Here is a 22,892-nt window from a genome sequence, read left to right as displayed (position 1 = left end):
AGTCACACAAGGGTTAAGTATATATGTTTTATTCCACGAGTAAGTTGATCCCAAGTAAAGGCGACTGTGGTTTCTTCCCTCAAATGGCTACCAGGAGTTTAACGAGATTGAAACAAGAAATATTTCTTTACGAAGAGTCTGGAGAGCATACAATACCTACCACATGCTGCAGAAACAATGACATAAATGGGAGAATTAAATATTTGAAGTAAGAAGATTTCAAAGAAACTAACTTCTACATAGAGGAAAGAAAAAGAAAATTCTGATTTGATTCTACCTTCAGTTTTGAATGGCGAAGCTAGGAAATGAGTTTAAGAGCAGTTTATATTTTTATACAACTCCTTTAACATAACAAAAAGTCTCAAGGTGCCTCTCAGGTTCATTAAAGAAAGTATCACACTGAACTACTGGATGGCATGGTGGCAAGCACTGAGCACTGTTGCCCCACAGTGCCAGGGACCAGAGTTCGATTCCAACTTTGGACGATTGTCTATGTGGATTTCCTCCGGGTGCTCTGGTTTCCTCCCACAGTCTAAAGACATGCAGGTTAGGTGAATTGGCCGTGCTAAATTGCCCATAGTGTTCAGGAATGTGTAGGCTAGGTGCATTAGTCAGGGGTAAATATAGAGTACTGAGGCAGAGAGAAGATATTCCTGAGCTTGAGGTCTAGTCTCCCAAAATAATGGCTACCAATGGTGGAGTAATTAAAATCAAGGGGCTATCTCAAAGGTTACAGGAAATTATAGAGATAGAGACAGAAAAAAAAGCATGAAAGGATTTTGTAAACAAGTGAGAGAATTAGAAATCAAGACATTACTCGAGAAGCAGCCAGTGCAGGTCAACGTGGGGTTTGTGTAAAGATTTGCAGCTCTCGTGCCAGTTGCTATGATTGTGGGCATGTTCGCCGAGCTGGGAAGTTGATTTGCAGGCATTTCATCCCATGTCTAGGTGACATCTTCAGTGCTTTGGAGCCTCCTGTGTAGTGCTGCTGTACTGTCTTCTGGAATTCATTTGGCTCCGTTTCCACTGCTTCCGGTTGCTCGTTGTCGTGGCTGGTATATTGGATCCAGGTCTATGTGTTTGTTGATGGAGTCCATAGGTGAGTCTATGCCTCTAGAAACTCTTTGGCTGTCCTGTTTAGCTTGTCCTATGATCGTTGTATTGTCCCAGTCGAATTTGTGGTCCTTGTCATCTGTGTGTATGGCTACTAGGGACAGCAGTTAGGCACAGTGGCTCAGTAGTTGGCACTGCTGCCTCACAGCACCAGGGACCAAGGTTTGATTCCAGCCTCAGACGACTGTCTGTGTGGAGTTTGCACATTCTCCCCATGTCTGTGTGGGTTTCCTCTGGGTGCTCCGGTTTCCTCCCACAGTCTAAAGACGTGCAGGTTAGGTGAATTGGCTGTGTTAAATTGCCCATAGTGTTCAGGAATGTGTAGGCTAGGTGCATTAGTCAGGGGTAAATATAAAGTAATGGGCAATGGGTCTGGGTGGGTTACTCTTCGGAGGGTCGGTGGGGATTCGTTGGGCCGAAGGGCCTGTTTCCACACTGCAGGAATTCTAAACCGGTCGTGGCGTTGAGTGGATAGTGTGTTCGTGGATGTGGATTGCTAGCTGTCTGCCTGTTTGTCCTATACAGTGTTTCATGCAATCTTGTCAATTGTATTTATCTTGCACATGAAAGGTATAGGGTTTTTTTTCTGGTGAGTTGTTGTCTGAGGGTGGCTGTCAGTTTATGGGCTGTCATAAATCTGAGTGGTTGGAGAAGTCTGACTGTCAGTTCAGAGAGTTTTTTATATCAAAGTTCGTGCGTTTAGTGTGCTGGATCGTGGCATGTCCTCATCACGTTGTTTGTCTGTTAGGCATCTAGCACGAGCATTAGAGTGGAAAATAGACGAAGAGGATTGTTGTGAGTTAAGAGAGAGTTTTGAATGACCTCAACTCTGGAAGGTGGGGTATGGAAGACTAGCCAGGAGTGCAATGAAATAGTTCAGTCTTCTGGGAACAAAGGGATGAAATGATGGTTAAGGCAGCAATAGATGAGCTGAAGAGAGGCAAAGCTAGTGATGTTAGATGTTGAAAATGACAATGACTGCATGAATCAGGATCAAAAGCAACAAAGTTGCAAATAGACTGGCTTATTTCTACCCAACCAGCACTAAAAGTCAGATAATCAGTCTAATAATTTAGCAACAACGGAGATATTAAGGCAGAGGATGGGGAGGTAGAGGTGGGAGTTGTGAGCATATATGCTTGCATTATTATAGATGAGAAACAGGAGGGAACTGAGAACAGAGCCCTGGGTAACAACAGAGGTAATGGTGTAGGAAAAGTAAGAGAAGTCATTGAGAGTGACTGTCTGACTACAATGAGATGGAGAAGAATGAATTCAGTCAAGAGTAGTCATATCCACAGGATGGGAGTGGAGTAACTAAAGAACAATATTCTAAGCTCTGCCAAAACCTAGAGAGAGATTGAGAAGGATGAAGATAGCAAGCTTATCTTGATCACAGTCACATAAAATTCATCTTATCTTAGATCTGTCCAAAAGGATTAAAGGAAGAACTGCTATATTTTGCACTTTTCTCAGTGCAGTTTAGATTCTGTGCAAAGTAAATACTGGGCTAACTCCTGATTTTACTCTGTAACTTGCTTTTCATTTACTATACTATAAATAAACTGGTTATTAGTGAGCATTTTCCACTTTTCTAACAGGATATTCAATCTCTATTGCACTGTTCTACAGTACAAGATTAACAACTATTTTTGTGGAATACTATCCTATGCAAATCATAGTTCAGGATGCCATCAATATGTCCACAGATAATCCCTGCTAAAAACGTAGCTCAAACTGTATCTCGTCACAAAGTGTCTGTTTGTGAATACCAGCATCTGAGAAAAAGGTTACAGGAGAAAGTCATAAACTTATTAAAATAAGTGTGACATGATACACTTTGAATTCAGCAAAATTCCTATCTGAACCGTTGCAGCACTTGCAATGTATGTTGCTTCATGCAAAGATTAATTGAATTAATTATAATACAAGAATTCTGCCGAAGCAGATTCCTATTCTTAGATTATCCTTAGATTTATAGTTACCTTCAACACAATGTAACAATCCGCTTCATAGAACTTTCCATGAAAAGCCTCATCAATTTGACTTGGAATAAAATTCTCAATATGCCAAACCATGACCCCTGGGATCTGACCAATATCTTCAGTGAAGAACTCAGAGTAATCAAGAGGAGGTTTCTCAAGACCTTGATCCCAGCGCTTGGTCTTTAAGTCTGTGCTCTTCACTTCCCCCACCTCCTGCAAAGAAACAGATGCCTCAGAAATGGAACAAAGTACTGTTCTAGCAAAAGTCTACAAGCATTTCAAAATCTGAAGGTCAGGTAATTGGAGGACAAAGTTGATTAACATAAGGAGAAAGTGAGGTCTGCAGATGCTGGAGATCAGAGCTGAAAATGTGTTGCTGGAAAAGCGCAGCAGGTCAGGCAGCATCCAGGGAACAGGAGAATCGACGTTTCGGGCATAAGCCCTTATTAACATAAGCCCCTGTTCACATTAGACAGAAAATTCATGAATGCATGACACAGATCATTGAGCAAATAATTGTTCAGTGCTGCTCAACCATATTCGAACACTGACCACTCTAGTACTGTAATATATACAGGGATGATGTGAGGAGGGGGCAGTGATTTGTCAGTTTATTGGCAAGCACAAAAAGATCAAATCTAGTGGCACTTCCAATAGCAGGCCTATCAGGTATATGTCGTCCAGGATGCCAGCTCCTAACCCGGCTATAAGAACGCCTCCCATAATTTATCTGGGAGGACCCAGACGTGGACCCATAAAATACCAGCAATTATAGGACAAGGCCTTAGATAGTCTTTCAGTGGCCACTTTTGGGAGTGGCTCACTGGTTAGCATTGCTGCCTCACAGCGCCAGGGACCCAGGTTTGATTCCAGCCTCGGGTGACCGCGTGGAGTTTGCATATTCTCTCCGTGTCTGCGTGGGTTTCCTCCGGGTGCTCCGGTTTCCTCCCACAATCTAAAGAGGTGCAGGCCAGGTGTATTGGCCATGCTAAAATGGCCGATAGTGTTCAGGGATGTATATGATAGATGCATTAGTCAGGGGTTAATATAGGGTGGGGGAATGGGTCTGGGTGAGTTGTTCTTCGCAGAGTCCATGTGGACCTATTGGGCCGAAGGGCCTGCTTCCACACTGAAGGGATTCTAATTCTGAATTCTAATGCTTAATGGCCTCAATTCATCAACATTCCTTGACCCTTCTCCTGGATTAAATTGAAAGCTGGTATCAAGAAAGTGACGCGGTCCCCAGGCTCTCCGGTCCTGTCCCTTCCACACAATGATACAACCTGCAGCACCTCTCATCCCACCTCAGGGGGCATTTTAAATTCCACCACTTGTGTTCAATTATCTTACAGTGGTTGTACTCTGGGACTTTATGAGTCAGAAGACTGTGGGTTCAAGTACCGGACTAGGCATTTGAACCTATAATTATTGCCGACACTGGGAAGCATAGCATTGCTGGAAATTGTGTCATTCTACAATTTAAGCAGGTTTGTGATGGAACTCTTCTGTGATCCTGAGCAATCCACAAGTTCATTTTCAATTTACTCACTCTGCTTGCGCCTAATTTTAAGTACACAAAGAGACAAGCAGGTAGGGATCATTAATTGAATTCAACAAAAATAGGTGGGGGGGGGGGGGGGGGGGGGCGGAGAAAGAAAGGCAAAATGATGTTGAAATGCAGATCCTCAGTCACCACTATTCTTGTAACTGAAGAAGCTGCACCTAAGATGGTGCCGTACTGATGATTTATAAACTTTTCACTGTACTCATTACAGGACATGTGACAATAAAGCTAATTCAATTCAATTCACTCAAATGCTTGTATAGATGAAATTAGGAGCTCAAATAGGAAGGTTATTTTGGAGCCAGCTGTTTTCAGTGTTGTTTTAAATTCAACACTACCCATCTTCAAAAACCAAAACCTTGCAGATTAAGTGTTATCCAAGATGAAAATGCAAACGTTTGCCAATAATCACATTGAATGATTCAAACGCATTGTTTACATACTTATAAATCAGTTTTATGCTGTTAGTAAAAATGAGTTACAAATTAAAAAACACGTCATGGTCAAGAGTTTTCTGTATTGCTTTTGCTACATGTTTTCAAAGGTCAGAATAACTTCTTTACCTACCTCCATTTTTTTGTTTTTTTCTTGTGCCACATCACTCATTCCTTTTAGCACTTGTTTGGCTTGGTCATCTTGGCTTGAGTCCTTTCTTCTTCGCAGACGCATTTTGCGGGCTATTGGATCTCGAGTAGTGACTCCTATTATCAAGGAGAAAGAAAATATCTTTAAGTTTGACAATTTTTTATGTTCCAAATACCATGTTAAATCCCATTCCCGATGAGAGGATATTACATGATGATAGATACATTGGTCTTAGCTGATGTGAAAAACAACCACTTGAATGATGCATTGAAAAAACGTTGAGACCCACATCACACTGGACAGACACATTCATAGGGATACAGAATGAGCACCGAGGAACAGTGGTAGAATAGCATTGGGTCTGAGTGACAATATTGAAGCAACAGTAATTAAAGTTGCATTTGATATCTAACAAGCACCTAAAATGGCCTAAGAGTGCTTGATGTTGATAGAGGGGCACTGATATAAAGTGTTTCCCACCAGGTATGATCAGAGCCAGATTGAAGATATCAAGTTTCTAACCTTACTATGATCATCAACCGCACCTGACCCAAGGATTGTTTTTAAAATCAGCCATGGGCACTTTGAACCTTACCACTAGAAACTACTGATTGGGCTTCTGCCTCTTAACCTCCAGTCACATACTGTTATGAACAGTCTTACTGCTATAAAATATCTTTCATCTTTCTCTAAGCAATTGCAGAAGAAGTTGATTTATGATCGTAAGCCTGCAAAATCTATGTCAGAGCTGGAGAATTCAGTATATTAGAATAACTGAAAATACCTTGCAGGAAATAGGACTTCAGTGAGGCATTCGACAAGGTTCCCCATGGGAGACTGATTAGCAAGGTTAGATCTCATGGAATACAGGGAGAACTAACCATTTGGATACAGAACTGGCTCAAAGGTAGAAGACAGAGGGTGATGATGGAGGGTTGTTTTTCAGACTGGAGGCCTGTGACCAGTGGAGTGCCACATGGACCGGTGCTGGGCCCTCTACGTTTTGTCATTTACATATATGATTTGGATGCGAACATAAGAGGTACAGTTAGTAAGTTTACAGATGACACCTAAATTGGAGGTGTAGTGGACAGCGAAGAGGGTTACCTCAGATTACAAAGGATCTGGACCAGATGGGCCAATAGGCTAAGAAGTGGTAGATGGAGTTTAATTCAGATAAATGCAAGGTGCTGCATTTTGGGAAAGCAAATCTTAGCAGGATTTATACACTTAATGGTAAGGCCCTAGTGTGTGTTGCTGAACAAAGAGACCTTGGAGTGCAGGTTCATAGCTCCTTGAAAGTGGAGTTGCAGGTAGATAGGATAGTGAAGGCAGCGTTTGGTATGCTTTCCTTTATTGGCCAGAGTATTGAGTACAGGAGTTGGGAGGTCATGTTGCAGCTGTACAGGACATTAGTTAGGCCACTGTTGGAATATTGCATGCAATTCTGGTCTCCTTCCTATCGGAAAGATGTTGTGAAACCTGAAAGAGTTCAGAAAAGATTTACAAGGATGTTGCCAGGGTTGGTGGATCTGAGCTACAGGAAGAGGCTGAACAGGCTGGGGCTGTTTTCCCTGGAGCGTCGGAGGCTGAGGGGTGACCTTATAGAGGTTTACAAAATTATGAGGGGCATGGATAGAATAAACTGACAAAGTCTTTTCCCTGGAGTGGGGGAATCCAGAACTAGAGGGCATAGGTTTAGGGTGAGAGGGGAAAGATATAAAAGAGACCTCAGGGGCAACGTTTTCATGCAGAGGGTGGTACGTGTATGGAATGAGCTGCCAAAGGATGTGGTGGAGGCTGGTACAATTGCAACATTTAAGAGGCATTTGGATGGGTATATGAATAGTAAGGGTTTGGAGGGATATGGGCCGGGTGCTGGCAGGTGGGACTAGATTGGGCTGGAATATCTGGTCGGCATGGACGGGTTGGACTGAAGGGTCTGTTTCCATGCTGTATATCTCTATGACTCTATGACTCTATAATTATCTGTACCTCCACCAGCTGCTGCAACTGTGGCTGGTGATGCACCAGCCAAGCGAAGCTGGTTTTGCAAGGAGAAGTCGATGTTATAAAACTCTGCTGTTCGATCCACTGGTTTTGGTGGCATAACTAAATTAGGGTTCTCCCGAATATCCAGAACCTAAGAATAGAGACAAAACTAACATCTGTTAAAAAAAAGTGTTAACTAAGGCAGAAATACAAAAGAAAACATTAAAAAGGTCCAAAGTAAAAACAGAAGTAGCACAAGAATTAACTCATCTTTTGGTTTCTGATTTTTTCTTTTATACAGTTAGAGAACCATTCCAGTTTTAAAACACTTAACGATTACGCCTTTCAATACAAACTTTACATGAGTATGTTTAAGACAGAGATGAAGAAGTTCCTGATTGGTAAGGGGATCAAAGGTTACAGTAAGAAGTCAGGGGTATGGGGTTGAGAAACAGATTAGCCAGGATTATAGCAGAACAGATTCAATGGAATGAATGGCCTAATTCTGCTCCTATACCTTATGATCTATGACATTTGCGTATTGCGATTAACACCTCAATATTTCAGTACTGTTTTGTTTTATTAACCAGTTTAAACACTTATTAATCTTTGCTAAGTATTGTCAGATAGCTTTTCTCAATTTATTTTTGCATTGATTTCTTTTGTGACTTCCAGTACTCTCTTGATTTACTTTGATCAGCATTAATCCAGATTATTACTTAATTACCTAGTTAAGAGTTCTGTTGTATTCATTCATGCGACATGAGTATCACTGGTTGGCCTGCATTTATTTCCCATACCTCGCTGCCCTTGAGGGGGTGGTGGTGAGCTGCTTTCTTATGCTACAGGTTAACCCAACAAAACCCATATTCTGACCCAGCGACAACGAAGGAATAGCAAGGCATTTCCAAGTTGGGATGATAAGCAGTTTATAGAGTCATAAAGTCTTACAGCTGTACAACCATGGAAACACACCCTTTGGTCCAACGTGTCCATGCCAATCCAGATATCCTAACCTAACCTCGACCCATTTGCCAGCATTTGGCCCATATCCCTCTTAAATCCTTCCTATTCATACAGCCATCTAGATGCCATTTCAATGTTGTAACTGTATCAGCCTCCACCATTCCTCAGGCAGCTCATTCCATACATGCACACCCTCTGCGTGAAAAAGTTGCCTCTTAAATCCCTTTTAAATCTTTACCATCTCACTTTAAACTTATGCCATATAGTTTGGACTCCCCTACCATAGGGAAAAGACTTTGGCTATTCACCCTATCCATGCCTCTCACGACTTTAACTATCTCTGTAAGGTCACCCCTCAGCCTCCGACACTCCAGGGAAAATAGCTGCAGCTTACTCAGCCTCTCCCTATAGCGGAGACTCTGCAACCCTGGCAACATCCTTGTAAATCTTTTCTGAACCCTTTCAAATTTCACAACATCCTTCCAAACCAGGGAGACCAGAATTCAATGCAGTGTTCCAAAAATGGCTTAACCAATATCCTGTACAGCCACAACATGACGTCCCAACTCTTGCACTCAATTCACTGATCAATAAAGGCAAGCATACCAAACACCCTCTTCACTATCGTGTCTACATGCGATTCCAATTTCAAGGAACAATGAATCTGCACTCTGAGGTCTCTTTGCTTAGCAACACTCCCCAGGATCTTACCATGAAGTGCATAAGTCCTGCTCTGATTTGCAAAATGCAGCACCTCACATTTGTCCAAATTAAACTCCATCTGCCACTCCTCAGCCCACTGGCCATCTGATCAAGGTCCTATTGATCAGTGAATTGAGTGCAAGAGTTGTACTCTGAGGTAAAGTTCTTCGCTGTCCATTACACCACCTAGGAGGGGAACTTGCAGGTTGCTGTTGATTCCATATATCTGCTGCCATTGTCCTTCTAGACAGAAGTGGTCATGGGTTTGGAAGGTGCTAAGGATCATGGATCAATTTCTGCAGTTTAAAACTTAGGTTTCTTTAATGTTTCCTCCTTATACTTATTACTGTTCTCTACTTCACTTTCCTCCTCTATGATACTCCTTAAAACATAATGCTAACCAAGCTTTTAGTCATTTGACCTAATAATTCTTTTTGTGGCCTCGTGTCATTTCTCTTCGCTCTACTCCGAAGAACTGCTTTGGGGCATTTATTACACTAGAAGTGCTATATAGATAGTTTACTCTTTTTCTTATGTAAATATGTCATTTCTGACAGAAATGCTGAAAATAAGCAATGTTTTGCCATACCTTTGCTTCAGTTACTCTTGAAAACAAATTAGTGCTAGCGGTTCACATACAACAAAAAGTCCAGATTTAATAATTTGGTTAATGGTGAACAATAGAAGTGGCCTCAATATCTCTGGATTAGGGACAAAGGTGGTGGATGGATGGATAAACTTACTGGTACAAAATGCCAAAGCAACAGCCCCAGCTCAAGAAAACAGTTGAAATAAGATCTTTTACTCCAAGGATTTTTCACACAGTGAATTACTTTGAAGTAGGATGACTTAGAGAAACATAGCAGCCAATTTTTAAAAATTGATTCAGGGGATGTGGGACTCACTGGCCAGGCCAATATTTCTTGCCTATCACCAATTGTCTTGGAGAAGTAGTTGATGAGTTGCTTCTTTGAACCCTTACAAGTCTTCTCACAAGGCTGTGAGAAGACAAATCCCTGAATTTTGAACCAATGTCAGTGATGACAAGAGTTCCAAGTTGGGATGATGTGTGGCTTGAAGAAGAACTTTCCAAGTGTTGGTGTTCCCATGTATGTGCTGTCTTTGTGCTTCTAGGTGGTCAAAGCCTCAGGTTTAGAAGGTACTGTCAAAGGAGCTGTGGTGAGTTACTATAATTAAAACATTTCAAAGTACTTCACTAGACTGTTACAGAATGACTTGGTGAGGCATAAAAGTTAGCAAAAGTATGTTTTTTAAAATAACATACACTTTTCCACAAGAAACATTAGGCAGGATGTGAATGCATTGGAAAATGTGTAGAAGAGATTTATGAGAAAGGTTTCAGGGATAACAGATTTCAGTTATGAGGATAGTTTGGATGCTGTTGGGACAGTTTGCTTGAAGAGGAGAAAGGCCACAAGTAGATTTGACAGTTTTTAAACTCACAAGGGTCAAGACAAAGTAGGGAGCGAGAAACTGTTCCTCCTCACAAAAGGATTGAGAAACAAAAGGCAGAGTTTTAACATGGTTTGCAAAAGAAACAAAGTCGGTGAGAAAATCAAACATTTTCTGACGGTGTGCAGCAAGGGTCTAAAATGAATTGTCAGGAAGTGTGGTGGATGCAAGTTCAATTGATGCATTCAAGAGGGCGTTAGATAATTATTCAAATAAAAGAAGATGCAAATTTACAAGGAATGGAAGAAATTGGCATCAATTCAAAATGCTCAGTGAGCCAGTCCACATGCAATGGATCAAATGGCTTCCTTCTGCATTACAATTCTATAATTCTACAATAAACACTAGATGTCAACTAGTTGTTGTCAGAAAACTTCTGAAAACGAATGTAGAGTTTGGATGACGTCGCCAAGGGACCCACATAGATGGGAGAGGGTGAAGGATGAAATAAGAAATCAGTGTTACCTCTGGTACAGAAACAGGGAAGATAAGCTTTTTCCAGCGATTCTCTGGCTCCAATTCGACAAATAAAAATGGAAGAGGAAAGCGCAATTCCAGCAAACTGGACAGCTGTGGAGAACTAGAAGACAGTGAGGTCTGCAGATGCTGGAGATCAGAGTTGAGAGTTTGTTGCTGGAAAAGCATAGATCAGGCAACATCCGAGGAGAGGAAAATCACGTTTTGGGCCAGAGCCCTTCAGACAGAGAGTGGTGGTGGGTTGTTTTTCAGACTGGAGGCCTATGACCAGTGGAGTGCCACAAGGATCGGTCCTCTACTTTTTGTCATTTACATAAATGATTTGGATGCGAGCATAAGAGGTGCATTTAGTAAGTTTGCAGAGGTCACCAAAATTGGAGGTGTAGTGGACAGCAAAGAAGGTTACCTCAGCATCTTGATCAGATGGGCCAATGGTACAAGAAGTGGCAGATGGAGTTTAATTTAAATAAATGCGAGGTGTTGCATTTTTGGAAAGCAAATCTTAGCAGGACTTATACACTTAATGGTAAGGTCCTAGAGAGTGTTGCTGAACAAAGAGACCTTGGAGTGCAGGTTCATAGCTCCTTGAAAGTGGAGTTGCAGGTAGATAGGATAGTGAAGAAGGCGTTTGGTATGCTTTCTTTTATTGGTCAGAGTATTGAGTACAGGAGTTGGGAGGTCACGTTGCAGCTGTACAGGACATTGGTTACACCACTATTGGAATATTGCATGCAATTCTCGTCTCGATGTTGTGAAACTTGAAAGGGTTCAGAAAAGATTTACAAGGATATTGTCAGGGTTGGAAAATCTGAGCTACAGGGAGAGGCTGAACAGGCTGGGGCTGTTTTCCCTGGAGTGTTGGAGGCTGAGGGGTGACCTTATAGAGGTTTACAAAATCATGAGGGGCATAGATAGGATAAATAGACAAAGGTTTTTCCCTGGGGTGGAGGAATCCAGAACTAGAGGGCATAGGTTTAGGGTGAGAGGGGAAAGATATAAAAGGGACCTAAAGGGCAACTGTTTCATGCAAAGGGTGGTACATGTATGGAATGAGCTGCCAGAGGATGTGGTGGAGGCTGGTACATGAATAGGAAGGGTTTGGAGGGATATGGGCCAGGAGCTGGCAGGTGGGACTAGACTGGTTTGGGATATCTGGTCAGCACGGACGGGTTGGACCGAAGGGTCTGTTTCGATGCTGTACATCTCTATGACTATCAGGAATGAGGCTGGGTGTCTTGGGGGTGGAGAGATAAATGGGAGGGGGGTGGGGCTGGGAAGAAGATAGCTGAAAATGCAATAGGTGGATGGAGGTGGGGGTAAAGGCGATAGGTCAGAGAAGAGGGTGGAGCGGATGGGTGGAGAGGAAGATTGACGGGTGGGACAGGTCATGAGGGCAGTGCTGACCTGGAAGGTTGGAAGTGAAGTAAGGTGGGGGAGGGAAATGAGGAAATTGATGAAGTCAACATTGATGCCGTGGGGTTAAAAGGTCCTGAGGCGGAAGATAAGGCATTCTTCCTCCAGGCATTGGGTGGTGAGGGAGTGGCAATGAAGGCGGCCCAGGACCTGCATGTCCTCGCAGAGTGGGAGGGGGAATTGAAATGTTAGGCCACAGGGTGGTGGGGTTGATTTGTGGGTGTGTCCCGGAGATGTCTCTAAAGCGTCTGTGAATGGCGTCCAGTCTCCCAATGTAGAGGAGACTGCATCGGGTGCAACGGATACAATAAATGATGTGTGGAAGTGCAGGTGAAACTTTGATGGATGTGGAAGGCTTCTTTGGTGCCTTTGACGGAGGTAAGCGGGGACATGTGGGCGCAGGTTTTGCAATTCCTGCTTTGCCAGGTGAAGGCGCCACCTGCCAATCTTGCTTTCAACCCATCTGCTCCCCCCTCCTCTCCACCCTCCACCTAGCACCTCTACCCCTACCTCCATCCACCTATTGCAATTTCAGCTACCTTCTCCCAAGCCCCACTCGCCTCCCATTTATCTCTCCACCCCCAAGGCTCCCATCCTCTTTCCTGATGAAGAGCTCTGGCCCGAAACATCGATTTTCCTGCTCTTCAGATGCTGCCTGACCTGCTGTGCTTTTCCAGCAACACACTCTCAGTTGTAGAGAACTGTTCGTCGAGAGTGATGTTGTCAGCTGTACCAAACATTGGAGACTGAGAAGGCCAAGGAGGTAGTGTTCACTTCATCGTATTCACATAAGATTTCATGCAACTTTTATAAAAACTGTCTAGGGTGGCATCCTGTCTGGAAGGACTCACATATGGAGCACTGGGCTTGACAGTCATATTTTAGGATGATGACAGCATTGAAACAGTCAGCAAAGCACCGATTAGGATTCTATGAATAACAGCTGGATGAAATGGCCAGTTACGATACTAATAGCAGGAATTATTGCTGAAGAAAAACATGTTGGCTCTGCCAATAAAAATAACTCTTCATTACGCTTCAAATTGTACTTCTAAACATTTTTCTGCATCTTTGACAACTTGTTGAGTACGCACTGGAGTGTGAAGCTAGACCATGTACTGATGCATTGTCATGAAGCTTCGACTCAAACTATGGACTCAGGAGGGTCAAACAAATAAAAATCAACCCTTGTCTTGCTCCCAACCAACTAGGGAACACTTTACTAACTGTACACCATCTGAAAACTGACTTGCTCTAGGATTCCAACACTATCGCTACAAGAATATATAATTAAAATGCAAGCAGCTACACTGGGGAAATACTGTCATATTTGACCAAACTTAAGAAATAAAATAGGAAATATGATAACAATTGTTAGTTGGAATTATGCTTACCTCCAGATCTGAAAGGAAGTGGACAGCTTCAGGCAAAGTGACCAGACGATTTTTGTTAAGAACCAGCTTCTTCAATTTTCCACATCTGCAAGATGCCCAAATTAGAATTGTCATTTTTAAAGGGCAAAAATAAAATTTCTCTAAAAACTCAGAACGTAAAGTTGTTACAAAGGATTAGACACCCCATGTTCAATATCTGATTATCTAATAAACATCAAAAGGAAGTGTATGACAATCCTCCTCAACCGTGGGACAGTGGGGATGCGTCGGATACAAATCAGTAAAGGAGGCCAAAATGCCTTTAAGTTTTAAAAAAAAAAATGCACTCATGGGAGGTGGAAATCGCTGGCTTTGGTAGAATTTACTGTGTTTCCCTCGTTACCCATGAGAAAATGATGGTGAGCGGCCTTCTTGAACCACTGCATTCCATCCGCTGTTGGTAGACTCACAGTACTGTTTGGAAAGGAATTAAGATTTCTGGTGGAAAATGCACACATGGAAATCAGGTAGTTGGCAAAGTTAAGCTTGGCCATTATGCCTGACAAATACAAAGAAAATGACAGTCTGCTAAAATTAAACAAAAAACAGAAATAGCTGGAGAAACACAGCAGGTCTGGTAGCATCTGTGGCGAGAAAGCAGAGTAAATGTTGTTTTGGGCCAAGTAATCCTTCTTCAGAACTTTAGACGTGTTGGGTTTCTCCAACTATTTCTGTTGCAGATTGCCAGCATCCCACAGTTCTTTGTTTTTAGACTGCTGATATTCATTGCCTCGAGATACTGAAGAGTTAAGATCCATTTTACTGCCAAAGTACAACCATATTACAGAGCCTGACAGGCCAAGGGGTAAATTCGTTGTGTTCACAATTAGTGTGACATAGAGATATTTAATTGCAAGCAGAACCTGAAAAAAATACAGATCTTATACCTGCACAAACTTTCCGGGATGAGCTCAAGGTTATTGTTGGCTGCCATGAATTCCTCTAAACTTGCCAGTTTTCCAATGCCTGATGGGATCCCATCAAAGTCCAGCTTGTTAGAGTTCAAATACAACTTCTTTAGTTTTATCAGCTTGCAGATGGCTGACTAAAAAGAAAAAAAAAATTATTTGTGGTTTTGAAGCTGCACAGACCGAAAACATATTTGAAAGATTTGTTATTTTTCATACACAATTTGCTGAACTTTTACATTCACTTGATTCTGCTGCCTTTAGTTATTTTCAAATCAATCTGATCAGAGATGTTATTACACATCAATGGAACAAATGGGACTTGAATCCAGGCCTCCTGGCACACACTGCTGCACATACACCATCACCATCATCAGCTTTTTTTTGCATGGTAATCAAAATGTTTAATGAAATGTTAGCCTCTCTCTCTCTCTCACATGGGCCTCAATCTGCAAGGACTTGGTCAGAATTCATCTGGACAAGTGCATTCAACTCTAGATACCATACCTCAGAAAGGAAATATTTGCACTGGAGGAGGTACAATACAGATTCATCAAGTGTTAAATTATGAAACCATAAGCTTGGCTTTAGTTTCATAGAGTTAAATAGTCAAGGAGTGATTTAATAGAGGTATTTATGATTAAAGTATTTAGTTGATAAGGTGAAACTACTTCCTCTGGTCAGGGAATCCAGAACAAAAGAACATATGCTTACATTTGGCCTCGGTCATTTGGAAATAAAATCTGGAATTACATTTCCACTAGAAAGGTTGGGAAATTTCTTCCCTAGACATCTCACTGATGATAGGTCAATTCAAATTTAGGATTTAAAAGCTATTTTTAAATTAGGCAACAGCATCTAAGACAGGGTGAACAGGCTTGAGAAATAGATCAGCTGGGACCTAATGAATAGCGAGACATGTTAAAGGGGCAGAATGACATCCTCCTATTTCTACATTCCATCCTGCAATTACATTACTCTGATTCTCTGCAATTATAGTACAGAAGGAGACCATTTGGCCCATCAAGTCAATTCTGGCTCCCTTTGCAGCAATCCACTCAGTCAACCATACAAATTTACTTTTTCCAAATGCTCAAAATTTCTTTTTGAAACCATGATCATTTCTATTTCCACCATTCTCAGTGGCAGCAAGTACTGGATCTTTGACACTCATTGCATAAAATGTCCCTGCTTCACATTCTCCCTGCATTTCTTGTCCAATATTTGGATGAGACCTTCCTCTGAATACGCAATCTCTGATACTAATGCTGAAAGGGATCAGGGAATTAGGTTGCAAATTTCTACCATTTGACCCATATTTCTTGCACATATATTCTGACCTGTATGTAGCCAACTATAAGCCTGAAACAGGGTTAAGGTAAGCAGCACCAGGCAAATTAGAGACTATTAATTCAAGTAGATTAGATTAGATTAGATTAGATTACTTACAGTGCGGAAACAGGCCCTTCGGCCCAACAAGTCCACACTGACCTGCCGAAGCGCAACCCACCCAGACCCATTCCCCTACATTTACCCCTTCCCCTAACACGACGGGCAATTTAGCATGGTCAATTCACCTAACCTGCATATTTTTGGACTGTGGGAGGAAACTGGAGCACCCGGAGGAAACCTATGCAGACACGTGGAGAATGTGCAAACTCCACACAATCAGTCGCCTGAGGCAGGAATTGAACCCGTGTCTCTGGCACTGAGACAGCAGTGCTAACCACTGTGCCACCGTGCTGCCCACTTGAAAAAAATGGCTAAGTTTCCATTTGGAAACAAGAGTTTGAACTACAATGTGCCTGTTAGGTTAATAGATCCAGTAGAATATTGCAGGTGCAGTAATGGAAAGCACCATGCAATTAAAAGTGCTTTTTACGCTGAACCTAAACTGAATCGTTCACATTCATTGTCCTTCACTCTTTTAGTAAAGAAATCACACATTTAGTGGCATAATAAGCTAAGGTTTAAACAATTTTTAAAACATGCATTTAAATCAGTGAAGAGAGGACATTAGATTCATTAATCTTTAACACAATTCTGGTACCCATGTCAAATTTCACAATCAGTTTGAGGGACAGAAGACTGGATCTAAATCTTGTGATTTAAACCTGAATAAATTCAATTGACAGAGCATTAAGGCAGAGCTTCCTAAAGTAAACTGGGGGAATTAGGTTAAAGGGTAGGTCAATAGAATGCAGTGGCAGACATTTAATGAGATATTTCAGAGTGATCAGAAAAGATGCATCCCATGAGAAAGAAAAGCTAAAAGAAAGACCAATAAAGGAAGTTAAAGATCATAACAAATTGAAAACAAAATGCATTATTTTGTAAAGCTGAGGCACAGGTTAAAGGATTGGACAAGATATAAGGAACTGCAAAGGATGATGAAAAGATTAATGAAGGGGAAGAAATTAAAAGTACAAGAAAAGGATGGGTAGAAATGTAAAAACAAATAGTAAGAGTTTCTACAGGCATTAAAAAAGGGAAACGAGTAGAAGTCAGTGTTGGATCACGAGAGAGAGCAAGAGTGTGTTATTGATGGGAAATAAGAAACTGGTAAGTGAATTGGACAGATATTCTGCATGTCTCACTACAAAGGATACGAGAAATAATTGCAAACCAGGAAATTAAAGAGAGGGAGGACATAGAATTAACTATGAAAAAATGCTGAAAAAAAGTAAAAGCAAAGGTCTCCAGCTGTTATCCACTTCTTCTTGGAATCTTAAATAAAATTGTTGATGCATTGGATTTAAGTTTGCAAAGCTGGTCAGATTCTCCCTCTGAGAAAAGCAAACGTGACTGCAATGAGGTCAGCCAGGTGGACCTCAGATTATGAATTCCCTGATTGGGATTGTTAACCTGGTACAATCAGGAAGCCCTCGCTGACAGATATGAACAGAAGTGTCAGAGGTTCTATTCACGCTGAGAGCTGGCTCTAAGGAAGCCAGACTAGTGTCAAATACTATGCACATGTAAATAATAAACGGTGACTTGGTGATGGGATACAGTGGAGTTTGGAGACGCAGTAAGCTGGAAACGACAGATCATTTAGCTTAGGATCTATTAAAGGTAAAAGTGTTAAGAATCTATTATTAAATCAGGATACGGTGGTACATTTATGAAAAACTCAAAATCAGACACAGGCAACATGGTTTTGTTAAAGAATAATAGTTTCACTAACTTATTAGAATTCTTCGCGGAAGCGAGAAGCTATAAAGATAAAGAACTATGGATGTGCTGTAATTAGCTTTTCAGTCGGTATTCGACAAGGTGCCACATCCAAATTATGATGCAAAATATGGCCTCATGGTACAAGGATAACATCTTAGCATGGATAGAAGATTAGGTACAAGGAGGGACTCTTCAGAAATGATTAACTTCCAACAACTACAATGACAGAGAGACAGACAGACAGAGAGTTTCCTGATTCGCAGTGACTGCAGTTGTGCTCGGGCTCCTTACAGCCATATTCAGTCAAATGCTGCCTTGATGTCAAGAGAGTCACCATTACTTCTACTCTTAAACACAACTCTTTCACTCATGTTTGGTTCAAGGTTGTAAGGAAGTCAGAAATTAAGTGGCCATAACAGAACCCAAATTGAGTATCATTGAGTGGGTCATTCCTTTAGAAATAGTATTATTAGCAATTCAACGTGGTGCTGGAAGAGCACAGCCGGTCAGACAGTATCTGAGGAGCAGGAGAAATGACATTTCGGGCATAAGCCCTTCATCAGGAATGAGGCTTGTGGCCCAGGGGGCTGCGAGATAAATAGGGTGGGGGGGAAGAGGAAGGTGTAGCTCAGAATGCAATAGGTAGATGAAGGTGGGGGAGAAGGTGATAGGTCGGAGAGGAGGGTGAGGTGGATAGATGGGTTTCAGGACGTGGCTGAAGGGCTTCAGGGCAGAGTTGATGAACTGAGGGTGTAAAGAGAGGAGGAGAACCTTTTCAAGGTAGGCATCCTTGGAATAGGCTTCGCAGTAGTGTTGAAATCAACTACGGTAATTCAACTTTTGACTCTGCAGTCCTCACTTTCTCCTAGTTGATCTCAATTCATGAATTTGCTAGTAATAGAAAGTAGACAGATAGAGTGGTTATTAAACAATAGCACAAATCCAAGCTGGTTATGTGCAGGATATATCTGGATATTTCCACACTAAGTAATCTAATCTAATCTAATTTAATCTAATCTCTACATTGTAGGGTAGATGCTAGTGTTGTTGCTGTGCTGGAGCAGATTGGCTCGGGGCATGGCTATTGCAGAAGCACGGAAGCACAAATCTTCAGTACTATTGCTGGAGTGTTGTCAGGGCCTACAGCCTTTGCAGTATCCAGTACCTTCAGTTGTTATATCTTCATATCATGTCATGATTCAAATTGGCTGAAGATTGACATTTGTGATGCTGAAACCTGTGGAGGAGCTTTGTCTTATGCAGTGATCTGCTGGGCTTCATCATCGTTGAGAATAGGGACATCTATACAGCCTTCTCCTCCTGTTAGTTGTTCAATTACCCACCACTATACTCAAATCTCAAAAAGCTGCACTGCATGTTTTTCAGATGTTGACTTGACCTGTAATGAGCATGCTCAAAGGGCTGAAATGGTCTATTCCTGCTCCTAATTCTTATATTGATATGTTCATCTCACCGATGCTTAACGATTCTGCTTCCGATAACATTAACTGTATAAAGCACCTCAAGCCTTAAGTAGTTAAGGCCAAGATCTCTGGAACTGCAAATCCTATATCCAAAATTAGGACCACAAAAGTAAGCAATCTTTTATCCTCAAGACAATAACAACTGGCATTATCTGTCCAGAAACACAGCCACAACAAAAGACAAGGACAACATAAAAATAAAGATCAATATTAAAAATTCATTCTTACAGGAAGTGAAGTCAGCTGGTTACGTGACAAGTTTAGCGTTTCAAGTTGTGTCCACTGATCAATACAAAGCGAAAGCTCAGAGATCTGGTTAGTACTGAGGTTCAACCGGCGTAGAGATGAAAGGGTATACAAACATTCAGGCACTCGGCTGAGGTCATTACAGGACAAGTCCACATCTGAAAAAAAAAAGCAACACTACTTTTTGAGATTTCAGACGCGAAAACATTTCTCGGATTGTTATGGAATGGGCTGGGTCTACAAAATAGATATACACACAAGTATTTATAGATCCAGCAAAATACCATTGACAATGAATTCAAAATGGTTATTCATCATAAAGGGCCTTTATATTTTTAATTTTAATGGGAGAGCAAATGAAAAGCAAAAGACACCTTAACCCTACCCCAACATATAAACAAACAAAGAACTAACAGAAATACAAGGGCTACGAACAAAAACATCCAGATATAGAAACCAAGCTAAAAAATATGGCTTGAGAACATACTGCACTCTCAACAACGCTTGAAGCACAGAAACACAAGTTGAAAATATTATATACTAAAGACCAAAACACAGCGTCGGCCGAACATGCAATTTACACAGTACATATTTAAGTTTTACACAAGTAAAGAAAAAAATCATATTGTAAAATGCATGAGAACTAGGTTCCCTCTAATTTCAAAACTTTTCAAGGGTCAGGAACAATGCAGACATTCAGTACTGAAGAAGGGTCACTGGATCCGAAACATTAGTTCTGCTTTCTATTCACAGCTGCTGCCCGACCTGTTGAGGTTTCCCAGCAATTTCTGTTTTTATGTCAGATGCTCAGAAGGCCTGATTGAGTGATGCTCATTACTTCTTGGCTTACGTTGTTCTCAGACTTCAGAGAGAATTCCCACACACTAGGAATGAGGGACTTACTTGAACATCACTTAGTATAAATTGAAAACCAAAAACTAGTCCTGGAGGAAAGTTTGCCAATACAAAAGTTATTTTTGCATGAATCAAAAGCAGAGATATTGTCACTGTGCTAATAACTCTTGGTTGCAAAGGGAATCACAAATCTGATAACACACACTAGTTTATACCAATAACTAAGGTTTTATCATCCAGTGAAATACAAACATTGACTTGGATATTCAGTTAAATGTTTCAAAGAAAAACCTTGACACCAATTATAGACAATCCAGTTTATCAATACGAGTTGCCACTAACACAGCCACTTGTGTCATCGATGGGAAGTGTGGGCAGCAAGAGCATCTAGCTGTAAAAGCATCTTCCAAATCAAAAAAAACTATGCTGATCTGAGGAAATGACCAACCAGAACTGTGGTGACTTATGTGGTGTGAAGCGTCATAAGGTATGGCGCTTCCTTTATAACATAAACAAAGTGCCAAGGTTGATTGTGGGATGATCTTCTGTCTGTCCGCTCTGATTGTAAAATAATACTAGAGTCAAATACAATACCATCACCTGGACACAGACACATGGATACATTCAGCTGAAGTTTAAATGTTTCAATATCAGTGCTCTGTAATGCAAGCAAAGTGACTTCAAAACACTAATTGTGCACAACAGCATAAAACAGTTCATTAGAGTGTCATGTATTGTTGAGGTGGGGGATGCAACTGAGAGTGAGGAGGGGTTTTGCGGTGATTCAGGTTCATTCCATCAAGTCTACAACCAAATAACTGTGCAAAATATTGTCATGGATTAATCTATGAAATTACATATGTTAATTCTGGTTCCCAATAACTGATTAAAAATTTACTGGACAGGTTCAACTGTACTGAGAAAGGAAGTGTTTTGGGGTGGCACGTTGGCCCAGTGGTTAGCACTACTGCCTCACAGCACCAGGGTCCCAGCTTCGATTCCAGCTTGGGTGACTGTCTGTGTGGAATTTGCACATTCTCCCAGTCTGTGTGTGGGTTTCCTCTGGGTGCTCCGGTTTCCTCCCATAGTCCAAAGATATGCAGATCAGGTGGATTGGCCATGCTAAATTGCCCATAGTGTTAGGTGCATTAGTCAGAGAGAAATGGGTCTGGGTGGATTACTCTTCAGAGGGTCGGTGTGGACTTGTTGGGCGAAAGGGCCTGTTTCCACACTGTAGGGAAGCTAATCTAATCTACTCAAAAAACACTTTCTTTCGAAATAAATAGAAGAGATAGAAAAGAGGCTGATCAGGTAAAGATTAAAAAAAAAAGTCTGGCTTATTTTAAGAATTATTGACTAAGGGGGTGGAGTGAGGCGGAATAATGGATACCAAAGCTGGAGGTCTAAAACTTAAAAGACTGAAACAGAGAGTTATCAAAAATTGCTAGAGGATTCACTGGAACCTATAAAAACAGCAGATTCTAACGGGTTTAAGTCAGCTTACCTAATAAATTGGATAGGCCTTCTAAGCTTGTCGGCAGGTTGCTTTGTGTGCGTTGTGTATTCCGAAGATGCAATGTCTGTAATGCAGTCATTGCAGGAAGCTGCCTGCAAAAGATTGGTACTGTGGATTAAACAGAGCAGCACAATTAAAACAAGACTGCCTGGCTCCACAGATCTGAAAGTCTAACTGCACGGTATCCAACTTTTCATAACTATATTGCAGCAATGTTGGAAGTGGTTGCAATTTTTGAAGCACAGACACTATTCCATCAAGGGTTAAGAAAACGTCAAACTTGTAAACTTTCTGGTCCAAATAAGTCAATGCATTGAAGTGTCATACTATAATCATCTTGAAGCTTTAGTCAAAGACACAGTAAGTGGACTGTTAGGCCTACTTTAGCTCAATACCCAGAAAGACAGACACTTATTACAAGATTTGATAGTTTAGGAAATACTTTGAAATAGTTTCTGACTCATTCATTATATTTTGTGCAATTGAGCAGCAACAGTTATTTATTGCTGTTTGTTTCTTACCGCAGTTGAGCATGCATGAGTGGGTTGTTATTCAAAATCAGTGTGTGGAGATGAACAAGACGTCTCATCTGAGGAGGCAGACTCTCCAGATTATTATCGCTCAGGTCGAGGTACAACAGATCGGTCAGATTAATGAAGAGCTGGTTTGGGATATTGTCCACACTACAAGGGGAAAAAAAAAAGTTGAAAAGCAGGAATAGCAGCATATTACAAAGTGTTAAGACAAACAGACAAACATTATCGTGAAACATGTCCTGGAAATGACATGTTTTCTCAGTTTGGCGGGTAAGCTCTCATTGCTCCACATTCTATTGTGTTGACCTATATAATCTACATAGCCTCAAACAGGCTCTCTGATCTTTCCCTTCTGTATGGAAAGGAAGAAATATATTTAAACCTATAACTTCAAATGCCCTGCTTCAGAATATCAAAGTTGAGGTAGTAAGCACCTCAGATCATCAAGACTGTACAGGACAGCACAA

At 41.3% G+C, this 22,892-nt stretch overlaps 1 protein-coding gene across 1 annotated transcript in view; it reads right to left on the bottom strand.

Moving 5' to 3' along the window:
- The window catches only part of flii (FLII actin remodeling protein), a 77,082-nt gene that overhangs the window by 32,538 nt on the left and 21,652 nt on the right, over window positions 1-22,892 (bottom strand). Inside the window, exons 6-13 of the mRNA XM_043711627.2 lie at window positions 22,411-22,572; window positions 21,878-21,981; window positions 19,501-19,676; window positions 14,591-14,748; window positions 13,665-13,749; window positions 7,243-7,390; window positions 5,230-5,363; window positions 3,099-3,311 (exon numbers count right to left, since the gene is read on the bottom strand). Of these exons, the coding sequence (XP_043567562.1) occupies window positions 3,099-3,311; window positions 5,230-5,363; window positions 7,243-7,390; window positions 13,665-13,749; window positions 14,591-14,748; window positions 19,501-19,676; window positions 21,878-21,981; window positions 22,411-22,572 (1,180 nt within the window). The remainder of the gene's footprint in view (window positions 1-3,098; window positions 3,312-5,229; window positions 5,364-7,242; window positions 7,391-13,664; window positions 13,750-14,590; window positions 14,749-19,500; window positions 19,677-21,877; window positions 21,982-22,410; window positions 22,573-22,892) is intronic.

This window comes from Chiloscyllium plagiosum, unplaced genomic scaffold (assembly GCF_037043375.1).
Source record: "Chiloscyllium plagiosum isolate Xiang-an unplaced genomic scaffold, Cpla_swu_hap1 HiC_scaffold_20, whole genome shotgun sequence".
Lineage (NCBI taxonomy): Eukaryota > Metazoa > Chordata > Chondrichthyes > Orectolobiformes > Hemiscylliidae > Chiloscyllium > Chiloscyllium plagiosum.
Note: the sequence above shows the minus strand (reverse complement) of the source record. Positions and strands in the feature narration are given on the sequence as shown.